The sequence below is a fragment of the Pezoporus wallicus genome, unplaced genomic scaffold (genome assembly GCF_028554395.1).
Source record: "Pezoporus wallicus isolate ANWC-B61680 ecotype Strahan unplaced genomic scaffold, APGP_CSIRO_Pwel_v1 contig_8805, whole genome shotgun sequence".
Lineage (NCBI taxonomy): Eukaryota > Metazoa > Chordata > Aves > Psittaciformes > Psittacidae > Pezoporus > Pezoporus wallicus.
Genome location: NW_026637668.1, coordinates 308941 through 326932, shown reverse-complemented (window position 1 = coordinate 326932; position 17992 = coordinate 308941). Strand labels below are relative to the sequence as shown.

General features: G+C 51.1%; 1 protein-coding gene and 1 long non-coding RNA gene across 4 annotated transcripts in view; both read left to right on the top strand.

Annotated features, from left to right (window-relative positions):
- The window catches only part of LOC130598078 (uncharacterized), a 72437-nt gene that overhangs the window by 53283 nt on the left and 1162 nt on the right, over positions 1-17992 (top strand). The gene's annotated exons all lie outside the window — the stretch shown is intronic.
- TNNI3K (TNNI3 interacting kinase) overlaps positions 1-17992 on the top strand; it is a 43734-nt gene that overhangs the window by 25272 nt on the left and 470 nt on the right. The window contains exons 14-24 of one of the 3 annotated variants that reach the window (XM_057407165.1): positions 152-244; positions 373-430; positions 522-716; positions 1062-1166; positions 7842-7894; positions 9305-9357; positions 11063-11195; positions 11912-12021; positions 14044-14103; positions 15430-15599; positions 16096-16175. In XM_057407165.1, coding sequence (XP_057263148.1) covers positions 152-244; positions 373-430; positions 522-716; positions 1062-1166; positions 7842-7894; positions 9305-9357; positions 11063-11195; positions 11912-12021; positions 14044-14103; positions 15430-15599; positions 16096-16175 — 1110 coding nt within the window. The remainder of the gene's footprint in view (positions 1-151; positions 245-372; positions 431-521; positions 717-1061; positions 1167-7841; positions 7895-9304; positions 9358-11062; positions 11196-11911; positions 12022-14043; positions 14104-15429; positions 15600-16095; positions 16176-17992) is intronic. The other 2 variants (XM_057407167.1, XM_057407166.1) reach the window with 2 other exon arrangements.

Genomic DNA, 17992 nt, shown 5'->3' with positions numbered 1-17992 from the left:
CGGTTTTGCTGTGGTTACTGAAAGAAAAGGGAATAGGATTTAAGGGAGGAAAACCAGCTTCCAGAGCACAGGGGTGCGTGAGGGTAAATCCTCATGTTCTGCCCTTCCCCATGACCCGCACTGTGCAACAGGAAAGTGTTTTCCTTTGCAGAGAAGGCCGACATCCTCCTGCTCCGTGCTGGTTTGCCATCACACTTCCACCTGCAGCTCTCTGACCTAGAGTTCCATGAGATCATCGGCTCAGGTACCCGAGGAAGCATGCACCCATTTGTAGTGCCTGATGCACCCGTTTGGAAAGCCTGATGCTCCCGTTTAAAACGCCTGGTGCTCAGGATCAAGAACTTTGTGCTCATTTATTTCAAACCATTTCAGGTTCTTTCGGGAAAGTGTACAAGGGACGGTGCAGAAATAAAATCGTGGCAATCAAGCGGTGAGTTCATCAGAGTTCTCCACCTTGAAGCGTTGACACCGCCTGTTCTGTGCTGTTTCTGCCTTACTGTGTCCCTCGTGTGAACCCGCAGCTACCGAGCCAACACGTACTGCTCCAAATCGGACGTGGACATGTTCTGCCGCGAAGTTTCCATCCTCTGCCGCCTGAACCACCCGTGTGTCATCCAGTTTGTGGGAGCCTGCCTGGACGACCCCAGCCAGTTCGCTATCGTCACTCAGTACATCTCAGGGGGATCGCTCTTCTCCCTGCTCCATGAACAAAAGAGGTATCTGCTCCATCCCTGCCGGGGCTGGCGGTACAGATCGGGGCGACTGGTAAACCAGTGCCCATGTAAATGTTGGTTTCAGTGCAAAGCAACACGAGAAAAGATGTTAGCTGTGATGCAGATAACTGGAGGTACAAGGGAAATTAATAAGTCATCACAAAATCATTATTATCATTATTTCACATTATCTGCATTTACATTCTGTGGCTTATGTGGCATTATTGTGTATTTAAAGCAATCGTAAAGGTTCCGAGATGTACAGGTAAGAACAATTTACAGGTAATTTATGTCTGTTTATTCATTTTGAGTAATCTCTTTGGTTTGGGTTTTTTTTCCAACATACAGAACTCTGGATCTGCAGTCTAAATTAATCATTGCTGTAGATGTTGCCAAAGGCATGGAGTACCTCCACAACCTCACCCAACCCATCATACACCGCGATCTGAACAGGTGAGTGTCTTCTTTACCCCAACCATTCCGGGAATACAAAGCCTCCAGCAGCAGCAATGCTCTGCAGCCTCCCCTGTACCCACAGGCTCCGGTCCCTGAGTGGTACCCCAGAAACACTGATGGGGCTTGGAGGAAGGTCTGCTTGCACCGGTTGGGCTGGGAACTGCAACACGAGGCTTCCACATCCACTGGAGGCTTTAGCACGCTGTAGTGGACTGAGCAGCAGCCAGCTTTGTGTGTGTAGTGGTTTCCCTGACCGGTAGCTTGTCTGAACACTACCTCTTACAGCGCACCTGCATGAGGGCTCCTGAGGGATGGCTTTTCCACGCTCCCTGCTGCTTAGGGTATTTCCCCAGTACGAGTCTTTGGCTCAAAAACGTGAATTCATTTCACCTGTCTTCATAAAACCGGCGAATAGTTGGGGCTGGAAGGGATGTTCAAAGCTCATCTAATCCAACCCCCTGCAGTGACCAGGGACATCTTCAATAGATCACTTCTCTGGGCACCCTGTGCCAGCGCCTCAGCACCCTCACAGTGAAGAGCTTCTGCCTAAGAGCTCATCTCGGTCTCCCCTCCGGCAGGTTAAAGCCATTTCCCTTGGCCTGTCCCTACCTCCCCTTGTAGAGCTGTTTTTCCCCTTTGCTGAGCTAAGAATGAAAGTGGCTGTTGGCCTGGGCCCAGTTCTGGCGTGGAATTCTGGGGGAATATGAGGCAGCAGCAGCTTTCTGGCATGTTGCTGGCACTGTGAAGGGAACAGCACAGCCCGCAGGAGGGGAGGGAGCGCCCAGTGACAAACCAGAGAGCCAGGCATGTGTGCAATGAAATTCTCCTTGAATTCTCCTCAGTGCCCAAGATCTCCGGGTTCAAACGGGCACTGCAGGAAGGAGTTACCTGCTCCTGAAGAGATTCTTTAAATGAAAGAACAACTCCATTGTGGTTACGAAAGAAAAACATGCCCCTGCAGGCTGAGGAAGCAAATCACAGCACTGGTGCAAAGGGAACGCCACCTTTCTTTGTTTTAGGCTGAAAAATGCAGCCTACAAACCCTAATGAGGGATTTATGTGCCCCAGGTTAGTAATAGTGGCACGAATTCTGCTTTACGCTCTGACTACAGATTTTAGCACACTTTGCTGTATTTGCCTTCTCCGATGTCCAGGCGCATCCATCAGCTCACACTGAAACTGCCTCAAGTAGAGGAATGGCTGCATCCAGCACTGCGCTGCAGGCCCTGCTGCTGTGTTGGGCTGTGCAGCCATGTGTATGGCTGTGATCAACAGGGGGTAAGGAGGATATTGCTGGAGTGTTCCTCTTACAGTCAAGGATCCTCCTCCTCCTCACCCTGACTTCACGCATCCACCACTTCTCCCTGGGTGTCCCCATACACCTCCGTCCCTTCACAGCTCCCTTTCAGGCCACCAAAGAGTGAGGCTCAGAGGAGGGAGATGCTTTGTTTGAAGCTGTAGTTCCTGCCTCAGTTGTGATGCAAGACAAGAGCCCATGTCTGAGTGCTGCAGCCTGTGCAACTGGTTTAGGACAGCAAAGACCCGGATGAGCCTTGTCGCTGCCGGCTCTTAGGAGAATAGTTCTGCTCTCAAGGGTTTAAATCACGTTTTCAAGAAAGAAAAGGCAAAACATTCTCTCCCCAGAGAGCCGACAAGTGCATCATTGCCTCTCAGAACTTTTACCAGATCTTACTTATGGGGTCACAAGATAATTTGCTGTAGGGACATCAGTGTGCTGATGTGATCAGTGGTGCTGCGAGTAGCTTAACTGTTGAAGGTTTCCAGTGTGAGAGCAGAAGTCGTGTTTGCAGCATGAGTCCCAGTCAGCCAAGGCACTATTACAGGATGAAAACCTTCAGGACAATTGAAGAGGAACACCAAGAGGGAAACTCTGAGTTAAGTTTTGCCAGTGGATTCACAGGAGCCTCACATTTTGTACCTTAAGTTTCACATAGCTTGTAACTGTCTTTATGAGATCTGAAATCCAATGCAATGCACATAATGCATTCAATAAATCTGCAATATGGCTTGAAAGAACTGAGAGAAAATGGACCTTTCATGTCTCTGCCCTGGAAAAGGGGTTATCCTTCCATTTGGAGAATAATTGGGAGTTTTCTTTTGCTTTCCAGTTCTGACAGCTATCAGCAACCGTGACACGTATCAGCTTATTACTACTAACACTGCAGTGAGGGTTGTAGCCACAATGATTATAGCACTTTAATAAAAAAGAGAGACCATTTTAGTAGCTATCTAATTTAAGCCATAGCAGCTGAACATGGTTGGGCCAAGCCTTTGAGTGACTCACCTTCATTTCATGGCTCCTACTGTCTATAAAAGCTCCTGAGAGCCAGCTTAGTGAGGAAGATGAAAGCAAGAATGGAAGCCTGACGGTAATGGGGATGGTGTCTGCAACTCCTCTTTGTTATAAACCCCCGTGTGAAACCTTAAAATAGCAGTTGCCTTTCATTAGGCCCACAGCATGCTAAAGGCAGAAGGATCTTTCCATGGCCTGTTCCCTGGGAAGGGGACACGCAGCCAACGTGCTCTGTGGGCTCTTGCCCTGGGACGGAGCAGCCCCTGCACACGCGAGGCCCGCAGCACCGCGTGTGCCTGTGGCAGCCGATGAGCACACACTCCTCTTTCCTCCCGCTTTCTTTCCACAGAAGAGAGCACTGCTCAGTCCCGCCGTCACAAGCCGTGTGTGGCCTTAGCACAAGACAGTTGATTTGTGATTCTGCTGAACTCACCGTTAACCTTCCGTCAGCTCAGCTCAGGCTTCTCTTGCTGCATTTCTCAAAACAGAGGCTTACGAGTCCCTTTCTCATCCGTGGCTTTCAGATCTCCACGTGCCATTGAGGCAACAATAGTGTTTTGGAGCTGCACCTCCCAAGCCTTATTTCTGGGGGCTATATTTATTCCTCTACATAAGCAAAATCAGCAGCTGTAATGTTCAGTGGTGGGAGCAGACCGACAAACCCTTCCAGAGGTCACACCTGTCAGCACCAAGAGGAGCATTTGGCATTGGTTAGGGTATGGAAAGGGTCCATGCACAGAAAGGGTCTATTATTGATTTCTCGGCTTCTCCACAAAAACTGCCACGCCAGGACTAGACTGTTATTGCCAAGTTGGGTGTATTCAGGGTCTGTACTATCCCTGAGCAGGTTGAAGCTGAAGCTGGGGCTCAATACATGTATTCACATTGAGAAATGGTGATCATCTCTGTCGCTGCTCACAGAGCTCAAACCTGAACCAAGACCACAGAGGACTTCAGTTCTGTAGGATCCTGTGCTCAGCCCAGGGTTCAGCCTTCAGGACTCTCTACTTTAGTCTTGCCTGGATTAACATTTTCATTTGACACCTGGTGGGGGTCTCCAAACAATTGCACCATCCCTGGCAGCGTCCACGGCCAGGCTGGACAAGGCTTGGAGCAACCTGCTCTAGGGGAAGGTGTCTCTGTCCATGGCAGGGGGCAGGAACTGGGTGAGCTTTTAAGGTCCCTTCAACCCAAACCAGTCTGTGATTCTGTGATTCTGTGTTGCACTCAAATCACTTAAATATTCTGTAGAAAGTATCTACGGGAGCTAAAGTCAGTTGTGGCCATGTTGTATGAACCCATTACACTTCTATGATTTATTTTATCATCCCAAGGTTTGGTTTAGGTAAACCAGAAACCTTGAAGATTTGTGGGAGTCCTGGTTGGGAGAGCTTAACTTTTTTCTGTCCTAAACACTGTTATCTGGTGAAATCTGTGTTCCTCACTTGGCTGTTCTTGCTCGTATCTACAGCTCTAATATGGGCAAGTTAGGCTTTTTGGTTAAGGCCATCAATATTACTTTCATTTCCCCTTCATCACGTAAGTCATGGCCAAGTTTTTCATTTCTTCTTTTCCTACACTCTACACTCTGTTGAACTCACTCTGAACAGCCGGCATTTTGACAAATACTGTGTCAGCATCGGGGTGTCCACACTCATGCATCTTCCCAGTGCAACCTGCTCAGCCCTTTCCAAAGCCACGTGCCATGAAGACCTAGTGACTGCTGTAGGAAACCTTCACCTCCAGAGTTCCTGGAAGCCTTTGGCCTAGCCAGAGCTTCTTGTGCAGTTTCCCACATCCCCACTTTGTGTGAAAACCAGTGTGTGTGATGCTGATTTCCAAAAGCCTTGCTCTTCGTTCTCCCATGGAATCAGTGCTTTTCTGCTTTCTCCTGTGTGCTCTTTGCTGAACATTAAATCAGTTGCAGTAGCTTCCTTGGATCAGTAAATCCATCTTCAATGGATTTTATATATGACTTTCCTGCATTTGTTTATGTGGAGGGAACACTTCAGCCCTGGTAACTCTATGCTGTCCGATGTGTCAGCAGTGTAGTAAAATGACACCTTGTTTTCTGTACTCAGTATAGCATGAAGAAGAAGAGGAGCAGGAAATAAGTGTATTTGAAAGGCATCTATGAATCCACAGAAGCAAAAGCCTGTATGTGTATAAATATGCCTATAGGTAATTTACTTAGTGCTTGGGGAATTACTGACATGGAATGGGTTGCCCAGGGAAGTTGTGAGTGCTCCATCCCTGGCAGTGTTCAAGGCCAGGTTGAACAGAGCCTTGGGTGAGATGGTTTAGTGTGAGGTGTCCCTGCCCATGGCAGGGGGGTTGGAACTGGATGATCTTAAGGTCCTTTCCAACCCTAACTATTCTGTGATTCTATGAACTCCCTTAGCAACCCCCTATGTAGTTTGCTGCATGAAGAGCTGCTTGCTGCTGAGAGATTAAAGGGAGGCCACTGGAGAGCTGCAGTTAATAAAATCACAGAGCAGTTAAGCTGGGAGGGACCTCCGAGATCATCTGGTCCAAAACCTCCCCCTTCACTTTGGCTGACTTCAAAGGAAATTCTCTATGAAACCCAGCAGTAACACACAATGCTGCTTCAGACCTTATCTCTGGCTGAATAATTCATCTCACATGGCAAACCCCACCTGCAGATTAGACTGAGTCCCTTACAAATCACAGCAGAGAGGACCTGTTGGACTAGATTCAATCTGGGTTATTTTGATGAACAGAGCTTCAGTCCTTTGCTTCTCTACCCCTCCGCTAAGTGCCACAGAAGTGGAAGGACTGCTGCCAATGCCTTTGACTTCAGGTGCCACTGCCCAGCCAAAAGCCATGGAATGGGAACTGGGATTAGGAGAAAGCTAGATTTTCAGGTTGAGGCTTTGTACAGTAGCAGAGCTGGCAGAAGGAAGGGATGATCTACTCCCGACAGTTCCCTTGTGACTGTTTGCTCTTTCTCTCTATACTCTTGGCAAAGTAAATACAACCCGAATCATCTCTCCGGAATTAACTGATGCATCTAAGCCAAAACAAGTGTCGCCAAAGGCTGTCATTGATCCGCACCGCAGAGACCCACCAGGAAAGCGAACAGCAGCAAACCCAGGAGTGGGCACGCTGCAAACCGTGCCTTGCTCCCCCTCTGCTGACCAGCCCGCGCATAAACCTGGCAGGCAGGACGGGAAGCTTCCCGTTCTCTGTGTTTGCTGCCAGGGAAGTGACGGTTGGGGTTTGGGGTCAGTAGGGCACGAAGGTCCCCGAGATTCACCCCGGGAATTCGCCTTTTTATGTGCAGCTTTTGGACAGCTGAAGGTTGGCTCCTAGGATTTGCTGCCACCGTAACTTAGGCCAGCTTAGGGGATGAGCTCAGGGGGCACGCTCCAGGTAGGTCACTCAGTTACTTACAAGGAAAAATACCGTTTTCTTTGCACAGCACACGGTGAAATGTCTGATTCCATCTAATTCAGGACAAAATCGGAAGTTGCCATCTTGAACATTCCTGGCGATACCTGGGCTTATTCCCAACCTGCTCTGCTAAATGAGTTTATTGCCAAGAACCCTGGGGCTTAACTTCTCTTGGGACGTTTGCCTAGTCTCCAGTTGTATATTATCCATTTCCTGCAGCCTCTGCAATCTCTGTCCCGATGGCCTTTCTGAATCACTCCAACACTTCTGCATGTTCAACTTCTGGATAAATCTGGGCAGGGAGCCCTTGAGCTCCTGCTCGTTCCTGCGTGGTTGTGTTCTCAGGTAGCTGATCGATAGCTCATTTTCCATCAGCACGTGCTGTTCCAAACAGGAATTGCCAAGTCAACAGGTAGCATTTCCCCATTGGAAGGATTCCTGAGCCGGACGCAGGTGAGCAGGTACAGCTGTACCAAACACATACCATAGTCCTGCATGGGATCAGTCCTTCCCTTCTTCCTGTTGGCATCAATTAGGAATTGGCACTATGAATTTACACTTGCAAAAGCTTTAAAAGAGAAAAGAATGTCATTTCATTTAGGGGCCATCACTGCGTTTATATTCAAATGTCACCTTTTTCACTTCATTACTGCGAATCAGTGCACACACTGGATGAAGCTGTTGCACTTGATCTGTAGCTAATTACAGACATTCTTTTGCTCTAGTATTGATTCAAAACTGACATTCTCAGTTATGAAGCTATTGGGTTTGCCTCCTTGGAGTTCATGTGTACTTTATTACAGCAAATAGCAGATGTAGCTCAAAGTGGTGTATCTATAGACAATGCGGTGATTTGAACCCCTCGTGAGCTCAGCCAGGAACCGAAACCTGTGATTTTTCACCACCTTTAAGACACTATTAACCATTTCTGTATTCCCCCCCAGTCACAACATTCTGCTGTATGAGGACGGCCACGCCGTTGTTGCTGATTTTGGAGGTAAGGAGTTTTTATGGAACATTAGAAATGGACCTCAGGTTCTCTCTAACTAAACACGTGCCGGCTGAGGAAATGCTGAGGAGTTTGCTCCTTGTTTTGTTATTGTGGGAGGACACAAAAAGCTTGTAGGGACGAGAATACCCCCCGTTTTCACGTCAAATAAGCCATCAGGTCTGTGGAGCACCCCATTTACCTGAGCAGGAAGGCCGGGTGCTGGTGAGATGATGTGCTCAGCTTGAGCAGGTTCTAGTGGCAGGTTAGAGGAAGAAGTTGAGTGAAAATGCCTGTAAGAGATAGCTAGTGCTCAGGATCTGAGGACGGTGTCAGTGCCACAGGTTAGTGGTAGCCTTGGCAGCACTGGGGAAGTGGTTGGACTGGATGATCCTAAAGGTCTTTTCCAACCGGGCTGATCCTATGAGCCTATGATGGTGCAGGTCTGCCTGCTGGCACCGAGCCCCTTGGCTGCAGGACCAGTTTCTTTCATTCTAGTTAGCAGAGCAGAATGCAGCCTGTCCCTTCAGTCACAGACCCCAGTAACTCTGCGTCCAAACCCAGAGCAGGCTGCACTGTATGAACCTGGACTTTGTGCACTGTCTTGGTGTTTGTCAGACAAGCGCTACTGAGTGTGTTAATGCTGGTGCAGGGAGCTGAGTTTGACCCGACTCCTCAGAGCTACCTGACTTTAGCCTTGGCCATTGCCACCATGCATGACACCACAGATGTGACCACCAGAGATACATGAACAGCTGCTTAATACAGGAGAAGGGTGGTGTCAGCATCACCATGCCTGTGATGGACCCAGTGCTGACCCAGACCTGCTGCTATCAGCCCTGCCGAGGCAAGGAGGAGCTGCTCATCCAAGCTGATGCTGGCAATGCTCTCATCCATGTACTTGCACACTGAAGTGCAGTCTTCAGATACTGCAAAGGCTCCTAAGTCCTGCTCAGGGACTGATTCCTGCATCACAACATGGGGCGTGTGCCACCACCTCCACTATGTTCATGCAGGATCTCTCATTTCCCAGTGGGAAGCTTTTCTGACACTGCAAGAGATTGACAGCCCCCATTGTAAAGCAGGGCTCAGTGGCAGCCTGCTGTCAGCCTAGGTGCACTTATAGTGACCCACACAAATAGCCATGAGGTGACACTGAGCCGGACCCGCAGTTGCTGCCAACTGCTGCTAATTTTGATGGAGCTTTGATGGCAGAGCTGAATCTGGCACGCAGGCTGCAGAAGCCTCATTGTGTGCACACAGCCTGGCTGGGGAGCTGCTGTCACAGCTCTCCTGGGCAAAACCCCCAGATGATGACCTAATAAAACCCCCACTTCTTACCAAGGCTTTGGTGTCCTGCATTGTGCGTCTGCGTTGCCTTGACAGTAACTTTTCTTGTTGTTGTTCTGTGTGTTTCAGAATCTAGATTTTTGCAGTCCCTGGATGAAGACAATATGACAAAGCAACCTGGGGTTTGTTTCTTGCTTTGTTCCACATCATTAGTTCAAAACATACAGGAAAACTCGGTTCAGGAGCAAATGACATCAGATGCATTTGTGCTGGAAAAGATGAACCCGCATCACATTTTATCTCCCTTAATGTTTCTTTGTGTTTTCTTTTTCCATTTAAACCTCTTTAAGAGCAGAGATGAGTGAATATAGAATATCTGCAAGAGAAAATCATGGGGTTTAGGTTGTCTTTGGAGCTCCATTGCCCCCCAGACCCTTAGTGAAGTGTCATTTGTTATCCACCCTTGCCACGCACATACACAGGGTGCTGGTAGGTGCTTCCTATTCCTATTCCTATTCAACAGGGAATTAGCAATTCCACACTGCTTTTCTTTTCTCCATTACAAGCCTGTTGCTCAGAGTCAGCTTCACAAGACAGTATGGTTGTTCTCATGAGTTTCAGTCCAGATGCATTCCACGAAGTTTGCACCATCACAACGACTGATGCTGGTGGTGCCAGACCAAGGGCTGACAACCGCCTGTCCACCACTGCTGCCAGGCACTGGCTGGGTGAGGATGGGCACTGCTGCAGCAGAGCTGGATGCCACTGGGGTGTGACGGAGCCCACTGAGAAGGGCTGTGCTGTGAGGAGGAACCTGCCCTAGCACCCTGAGCCCAGCACCCTGAACTCATCATCCTGAACCCATCATCCTGAACCCATCACCCTGAACTCATCACCCTGAACCCATCATCCTGATCCCAGCACCCTGAACCCATCATACTGATCCCAGCGCCCTGAACCCAGCACCCTGAACTCATCACCCTGAACCCATCATACTGAACCCAGCACCCTGAACCCAGCACCCTAAACCCATCACCCTGAACCCATCATACTGAACCCAGCACCCTGAACCCAGCACCCTGAACCCAGCACCCTAAACCCATCACCCTGAACCCATCACCCTGAACCCAGCACCCTGAACCCATCACCCTGAACCCAGCACCCTGATCCCAGCACCCTGAACCCATCACCCTGAACCCATCACCCTGATCCCAGCACCCTGATCCCATCATCCTGAACCCAGCACCCTGAACCCAGCACCCTGATCCCAACACCCTGAACCCAGCACCCTGAACCCAGCACCCTGATCCCAGCACCCTGAACCCATCACCCTGATCCCAGCACCCTGAACCCAGCACCCTGAACTCATCACCCTGAACCCATCATACTGAACCCAGCACCCTGAACCCAGCACCCTGAACCCAGCACCCTAAACCCATCACCCTGAACCCATCACCCTGGTCAGAGGCTGGTTACTTGTGAGAAAGCCTCAGGATGGGGCTTCTGCAGCAAGCAGGGGGATCCCAGCTGAGCCAGTTTCTCCATCTACCAGCTCCTAGCAGTTGATAGGTGCTATATGGCATTGTCAGACCTTGCAATGTGGTCTCCAGGCCTTGATACTGGGTGTCCTGGTTTTAGTTCAGCACTGCTTGTATGTTTAAAGCCTGATCACTCTGGCTTTATGGTTGAGACTGCTGCCGTGCTAATGCTGTTGTGTGGTGCCCAGACTTTGCAAGCAGGGTGAAAATGTTTCCTGGCAAATTTACCAGTTATTTTATGGAGCAATGGAGACAAGGAAGAAAGGAAAACCCCATACAAATACAGGCAAGGATGCACACATGAAGAAGTAAACGCTAACACGTATTATTGATGTTCCCTGATGCACAGAACCTACGCTGGATGGCCCCTGAGGTGTTCACCCAGTGTACGAGGTACACCATAAAAGCCGATGTTTTCAGCTATGCCTTGTGCCTCTGGGAGCTGTTAACAGGTGAAATCCCATTTGCTCACCTAAAACCAGGTAAGATGCTTTTCCAACCTAGGTGATTCTGTGATTCTTAGACTGGGGTTGATCTGGGTCTGATACCAGTTTACCCACAACCGGAGTACACCCATCACCCTGGCTTAATAATGAAGATACCTTTTTTAAGGTGAGAGGAACATTAACTCATGTCACCTCCCAAAGGCCTTTTGGGGGGGGGGGGGGGTTCTTTCTTTTTCTCTTGGGTCTAAGCACAGTCAGGTTCTCTTCACGCATGCCCAGCACCATGTTTCCACCCAGGGCTGCCGGCTGCCCTGTCTCTATACAAACAGTGTGGGTTGGGAAGCCTCTTTAAGCCCCCAGCCTGGTGGCTCCATGTCCCCATGCCCGCAGTGGGATGTTTCAGTGGTACCACTGATGGTGTGTGGTACATGGCTGTGAGTGCTGACCCGTGTATCTGCTGGTGACCGCGGTGTCTGCTGGTGACTGCAGTGTCTGCTGGTGACTGTGGTGTGTGTTGGTGACTGTGGTGTCTGCTGGTGACTGTGGTGTGTGTTGGTGACCACAGTGTCTGTCAGTGACCACGGTGTCTGTCAGTGACCGTGGTGTGTGTTGGTGACCACAGTGTCTGTCAGTGACCGCGGTGTGTGTTGGTGACCACAGTGTCTGTCAGTGACCGCGGTGTCTGTCAGTGACCGCGGTGTCTGTCAGTGACCGTGGTGTGTGTTGGTGACCGCGGTGTGTGTCTCCTGCAGCGGCGGCGGCCGCAGACATGGCATACCACCACATCCGCCCGCCCATCGGGTACTCCATCCCCAAGCCCATCTCCGCGCTGCTGATGAGGGGCTGGAACGCCTGTCCCGAGGTGAGTGCTGGCGGGGGCAGGCACCCCTGGCTGCCCAAGGTCCGTGCAGGGAGCAGGTTAGCTCTCACTGTGACAGGGCGTGCTTGCTGGAACGCTGGCAGCCTTTGCTCTGTGACCACGCTGCTCTCAGCAGCATTGCTGTCGGTTTGGGATGCGGTTTGCACGGCCCAGGGAGGTGAGAGTGTGCTGCTAATCCTAACCTGGGCCTCTCCCGTTCCATCCATCTAAACTCCTTATGGCTCTTCCTATTATTTCAGTGTTTCCCCGTATGATATTGAATTTAATTTCCAAAGGCTTAAACTAGTGAACACAATGAGTACTTTTCCCCAGCTGAGAACTTTCCCCTGGGACTGGTTAATGCTGCTAAAGACAAACTCAGAGATGTGCTGCAATTCATGGTCTCTCCTTTAGGACAGAAAGTAACTGCTCTGTGAATGTCAAGACACATGTTATATTGGCTGGAATTCCTGTCTTTTGGAGCCCAGCAATGCCTGCAGGACAGGAGTCTGATTTAACCAGGAGTTGTTGCAGTCAGGGAGGTGTTGATGACTGGAGAATACGATCTGATTATCCCAACTAACTCAATAGCAACAGCATTAATAAAGTAAAATACACAAGCGTTCCCTTCTGAGGTTATGAAACAGGAGTTAAAGGAAGACTGGTTTGTGTTGGCTTCTGCAGCCTGTTGCTATTTCTGCACTAAAGGGAACATGAACTAACTAAAGCAAGACTGCAAAAACCTCATCATCCTCACAGTGGCCACAGCAGGAGTTAATGGTGCTTGAGAGCATTCAGGGTAGAGGTAGGATATAACGACCCCTAACAGGTCTTTATATCCCTGTCCTCATAGTGAGGGTCAGATCTCCCAAAGGCAGCACTGCTGGTGCTGCATCCCAGCTGTACCTCCTGCCTGGCTGGGTCCTGCACAGGTCTGTGTGTGTGCCCATGAAAGTGATGCAGATTTTGGACCCTGTGCATTGCTGCTCTGGCCTCCCTAATTCCTGGGCTTTGGCAGTGTTCCCTGGGGATGGAAAATAGAAAGCAGCCAGATGAATGTCATCTCCATGAAGCATCTCTCACACAGAGGGCTATGGAGATGGGCTGGTCCTTTATATGCTTCTATGTGCCAGCTGGGCAGGGGGCCCTGAATGGTCCATCACAGCATCCTTGCGCGTGTCCCAGGCATCCCTGCATGTGGCTCTGAACTGCCTGAGAAATATCCTCCAGAGCCTGGGAATTCAGTTTGCTTAGATGTGTATCATATGTGTATGATACCAAATCAGTCACACATCAAATGTGTATCGTATCATAGAATCATATCTTGGACTGGTTCGGGTTGGGAGGGACCTTAAAGCCAACCCAGTTCCAACCCCTGCCACAGGCAGGGACACCTTCCACTAGAGCAGCTTGCTCCAAGCCCCATCCAATGTACCTGCAGCTCAGGACACAGCTGGTTTGTCTCATCACTGGGTTATTTATTGTCAGTGTTTCCTGGGTTCTTGTATATGCTCTTGTCTGGGCACTGCAGGAGCTCATGTTATGGCAGGGGGTGTTGGTTGTTTTCCATAACTATAAAGTAGTTGCTAATACTCATAAGCATGTAACTCACGTTCTGTTTAAATGTATTAATAAGATGTCATATTAAATTGTTGACTTAAGGAAGTGCAATGTAATGGATACAGTCACTGTATCTTGTTAGCATCTCCACAGATCATTTAGCCCCAATGAAAAGAAACTCTTTTCAGAATCCTAATGCACTTTGTCACTCATCAGTATCACTCCAGCACCACTTAATCTTGCTAATGTCTTAGAGCTGTGTGATAGAGCTATGGGTTCAGTCAGCTTGACCTTTGCACAAAATGTGGGCAAAAACTTACTAAAATGAGCTTTACTAAAGGTGTTTTGCTCCTGTTCTCAGAAGCAAGGGGGCACTTACTTCTGAGGGCCACGGAACTCAGGGAAAGGGGAATGGGGCCGCTGTAATGTGCTTTGACACAGCTCTGCCTGCTCTTGTGTTCGCAGGGGAGGCCGGAGTTCTCAGAAGTAGTCACAAAACTAGAGGAATGTCTGTGCAACATTGAGGTAAGGGTGAGCGTGGGTGCGCTGCGGGGTACACGTGGGGCTTGCGGCAGGCGAGGGCAGAGCCTGCAGCCACTTCCCCCCATCACTAACCAGTGCGCTGGGTGATGAAGGCGCCGTGTGAGGAGCGCTTCGTACAGGTGCCGGGAGGAGGAGGCAGGACCCACGTAGTGCTGTGAGCAAGAAGTGCACTGAAGGGACAGCCCGCAGTGCTGGGGCCATGCAGGATTTTATGGTCCCATTCGTCCCATCCCAGACTGTTCAGGTTAACAAGAATCAAAGACAAATTGGCCAAGACCCTTGGGAGAAAGGTAAAACCCAGACAACGTAAGAGGCAATGCAAAGGCGATTCCTGCTCTGGGCTGTGGCTGTAACACAGATGAATGTATCAGCCCTCAGCCTGGTGTAAGATGAGTGGTCAAAGCAGATGACTCAGGGCTGCAGTTCCTGAAGGGGCATTTTCTGTGCCTATTGGTGCATGTCAGTCGTAAAGAACAAACCGAACCAAAGAACTCCTTGCAAAATGGATCCCTGCTCTTGAGCTTAGGGGTCAGAGAAGACACACGTAACCTACCGCATTCCTTCATGCTCTGACTGCAGCAGGGTACTCCAGGTGAGGCAGAAGCTTTTCAGTGCAGAAAAGCAGGTGAAGCACTACCACAAGGAGCCACGTCACCTCATGGCAGGCCAGGTTGCTGTGGTACACGGGCAGCAGCGTGTGCTGGAAGATACCTGGGGCAAGAGCTTATACATGAAAAAGGGAAAGCATTACTTAGCTGGGGAGTTAGAGCTGAGCTGTGCTACAGCCAGGGCACAGCCTTGTTTGAGAGGAGACTTAAGGAGCAAGACCTTTGGTAAGTTAAGCACCGCAGACGATAACGAATTTTCTCCCTCCACCTCCTCTATCTCCTCCCTTTTTAACTCTCCTCAGCTGGTCAAAGCCAGGAGGTTTTTGTGCGCCAAACTTTGAAGGAAATGTAAGGACAGGCCAAGGGGAATGGCTTTAAGCTGCCAGAGGGGAGACTGAGATGAGCTCTTAGGCAGAAGCTCTTCCCTGTGAGGGTGCTGAGGTGCTGGCACAGGGTGCCCAGAGAAGCTGTGGCTGCCCCATCCCTGGCAGTGTTCAAGGCCAGGTTGGACACAGGGGCTTGGAGCAAGCTGCTCTAGTGGAAGGGGTCCCTGCCCGTGGCAGGGGTTGGAGCTGGATGGGCTTTGAGCTCCCTTCCAGCCCAAACCAGGCTGGGATTCTGTGAAATGCGGGACTCAAAAAAGACGAGGGAAGGTTTGTAAATACGTAACAACGGTGCCCGGTTTTGTCTTTAAACCCAGCTGATGTCCCCAGCCTCCAGCAACAGCAGCGGCTCCCTGTCCCCCTCCTCGTCCTCGGACTGCCTCGCTGCTCGGGGAGGTCCTGGCCGCAGCCACGTCGCAGCGCTGCGGAGCCGCTTCGAGCTGGAGTACGCCTTGAACGCGCGGGCGTACGCGGTGTGGTCGCAGAGGTGGGTACCGGCCCTGCCTGGGACAGCCCATGTCCGGCTCCGCTCTGAGGAGAGGAGGGGGACGGTCCTGCACATGGCAGCCCCTCGGGCTCAGGGCTGAGCAGCCTCTTGGCAGGACAGTGGGTTTGGTCAGGGACTGGAAGACAATTCAGTGAACTTACTCGCAGGGGTCTCTTGGCAGTGATGCATGGAACACGCTGCACTGATCTCGGATTGGTGCCCAGGACTGCTTCTGGAATAGCGGCATACAAACGGTTGTAAAGCCACAGACAGTCTATTTGAGGGACGTTATCCTGAGAGGGGATGCGGTGTGAGCATCCGAGACATCTTCCCGCTTCATAACTTCTTGGTTTTTGGTTACTGCAAATGCCCGTGGCTGGGCATCAGGCTGAGGGACTTCATGTCAGTATTTTCCTTCCACCTCTGTAGGAGTTCTGATGATCTGAGATGTGACCTTATCACTTACCTAACCTGACCCCTCCTGCTTCATTTGCAGCACGGGGCAACACCCTTCTCAGGGGCTGTCTTTGGATGACATGAGACGAAACTTCCAGTACCCCCCGATTGACAAGAACGGTGAGTGGGAGCAGAACAGCCCGCGGCGTGGCTGAGCCACAATGCTGCCCCTCTGGAGGCACCAGAACACCCCCCGAGAGAACAGTGCAGGGGCTGGATGGGGTCGGCAGGGGCTGGGGAGGTCGCTCACTGCAGTGCTGACACACAGGGGTCCATCTGCTCCACCTGCTGCTCTTGCTGAGCCCCATGGCAGCACCACGGACCCACCTTGTGCCTGCCCCATGCAGCGTGCTGGAGCTCAGGGGAAGGCAGGCAGCCTGCAGACAGAGCAGTACAAGAGGTGTCTTCTGAAGGCACTGCTGGAGGCACCAGCATACAGAGCGCTGCAGTTCACCGATGCAAAACCAGCCTCTGATGCCCTCTTTGAAAAGCACCACAGAGCAGGCAGGAGCCGAGTCTTTGGCACTGCCTGTGCCACCCGCCTCTGTTCTGACAGCTGGGTACAGGTTTTGTCACAAATCCTTGTATCGGACTTTGGGATGTGATGGACAAAGGGGGCAAACAGCGGCAGGAGCCATGAGCCTTACATGGCAGGGAACAGCAGCGGCATCCTCAGCACCGAGAGCGGGGCTGGGCTCTGAGAGGCAGCACGCACGGGCAGGGACACGCACACCACGGGAGCAGCAGCAGGAAGGTGCCGGTGCTGCTGCAGGCGGAGGAGCTGTGCAGCCTCTGCTCCTCCCATCACTGCTGCTGAGCGCGTACAAGGGGACACCTTTCCCTGTGTGCTCCGACGGCAGCTGTGTGGAGCGGCTCCACCATCCTCACTGTTTGCTGCCATCCCCTGCTCTGGGGCCTCCTCACTTCCTCTCCTGGCATCCGTTTCCTTTCCTGCCACTTCCCAACCTGTTCTGTCACCAGAATGCAGTGGTTTGTTCTGCCTGAAGCGTCTATCCGACACTTGGCATCTTTGCAGCTCTGCACGGGCCCCAGCATGGCCCTTGCACGGCCCTTGCACTCCCTCCCTTCCTCTAACAGAGCACATGGGGTGAGAAGAGGAGAACATCTCCCCGTGTGCTGTGTACAGCACCAGGAGCAGCGCTGCTGTCACGAGTGATGAGGTGCTGACCTCTGAAACTGAACCAGAACAGAAGCTCTGCTGTTATGACTCTGTACGTGGCTGCAGAGCTGCAGGGAGCGCGCAGGGAGCAGCTCCTAGGGCACAGCTCTCATCAGGTACCCGGCACCTGGAAGATTCAGGGAGGAAGAAAACCAGAGACAGGAAAGTTCAGTGATCCCCTCTGGTGAGAGCATCCAGGCAAGGCTGGAGTGGGGTTCTCGGGCCTGTGTTAGAGAGGAACAAAAGGGAATGAAGGGCTGGGGGACAAGAGGCTCTCCATATCAGTCCAGTGAAATCAGAGGAGCTGGAGCAGGTGACCAGTGACACCGTGCGAAGGAAGCACCGGTTTCTTTGGCACTGTTGGGGTGTGCATTGGAGATACAGGGTGGGCATGAGCGGTCGCTGTGTTTGGTAGTGTCAGGAACTGAAATGCTCTACAAACGCCTCTATGAGAACGCTTCAGAGCAGCTCCAGCTGAAAGGACAGAAGGTAATTTCCAATGGCAAACTTCCATCGTGCCATTAAAACATCGAGATCGGTGGTTTTATGTCGGTAACCGGGCCTGCTTTGTGTTGCTCATTGTGAATTCTTCACACGAGTGACAGGGTCTGTTTACCTCCCAGTTAAACTTCTCCTCAGCAGAGGATATCGAGGGAAGTTTGCAGCCAGGGAGGAGGTATCGGCATGATCCTGCTCACCCCAAACTGACACGCACATTACCTGGCTGGGGGGTAACGTTACACTGCTGAGCCCCACA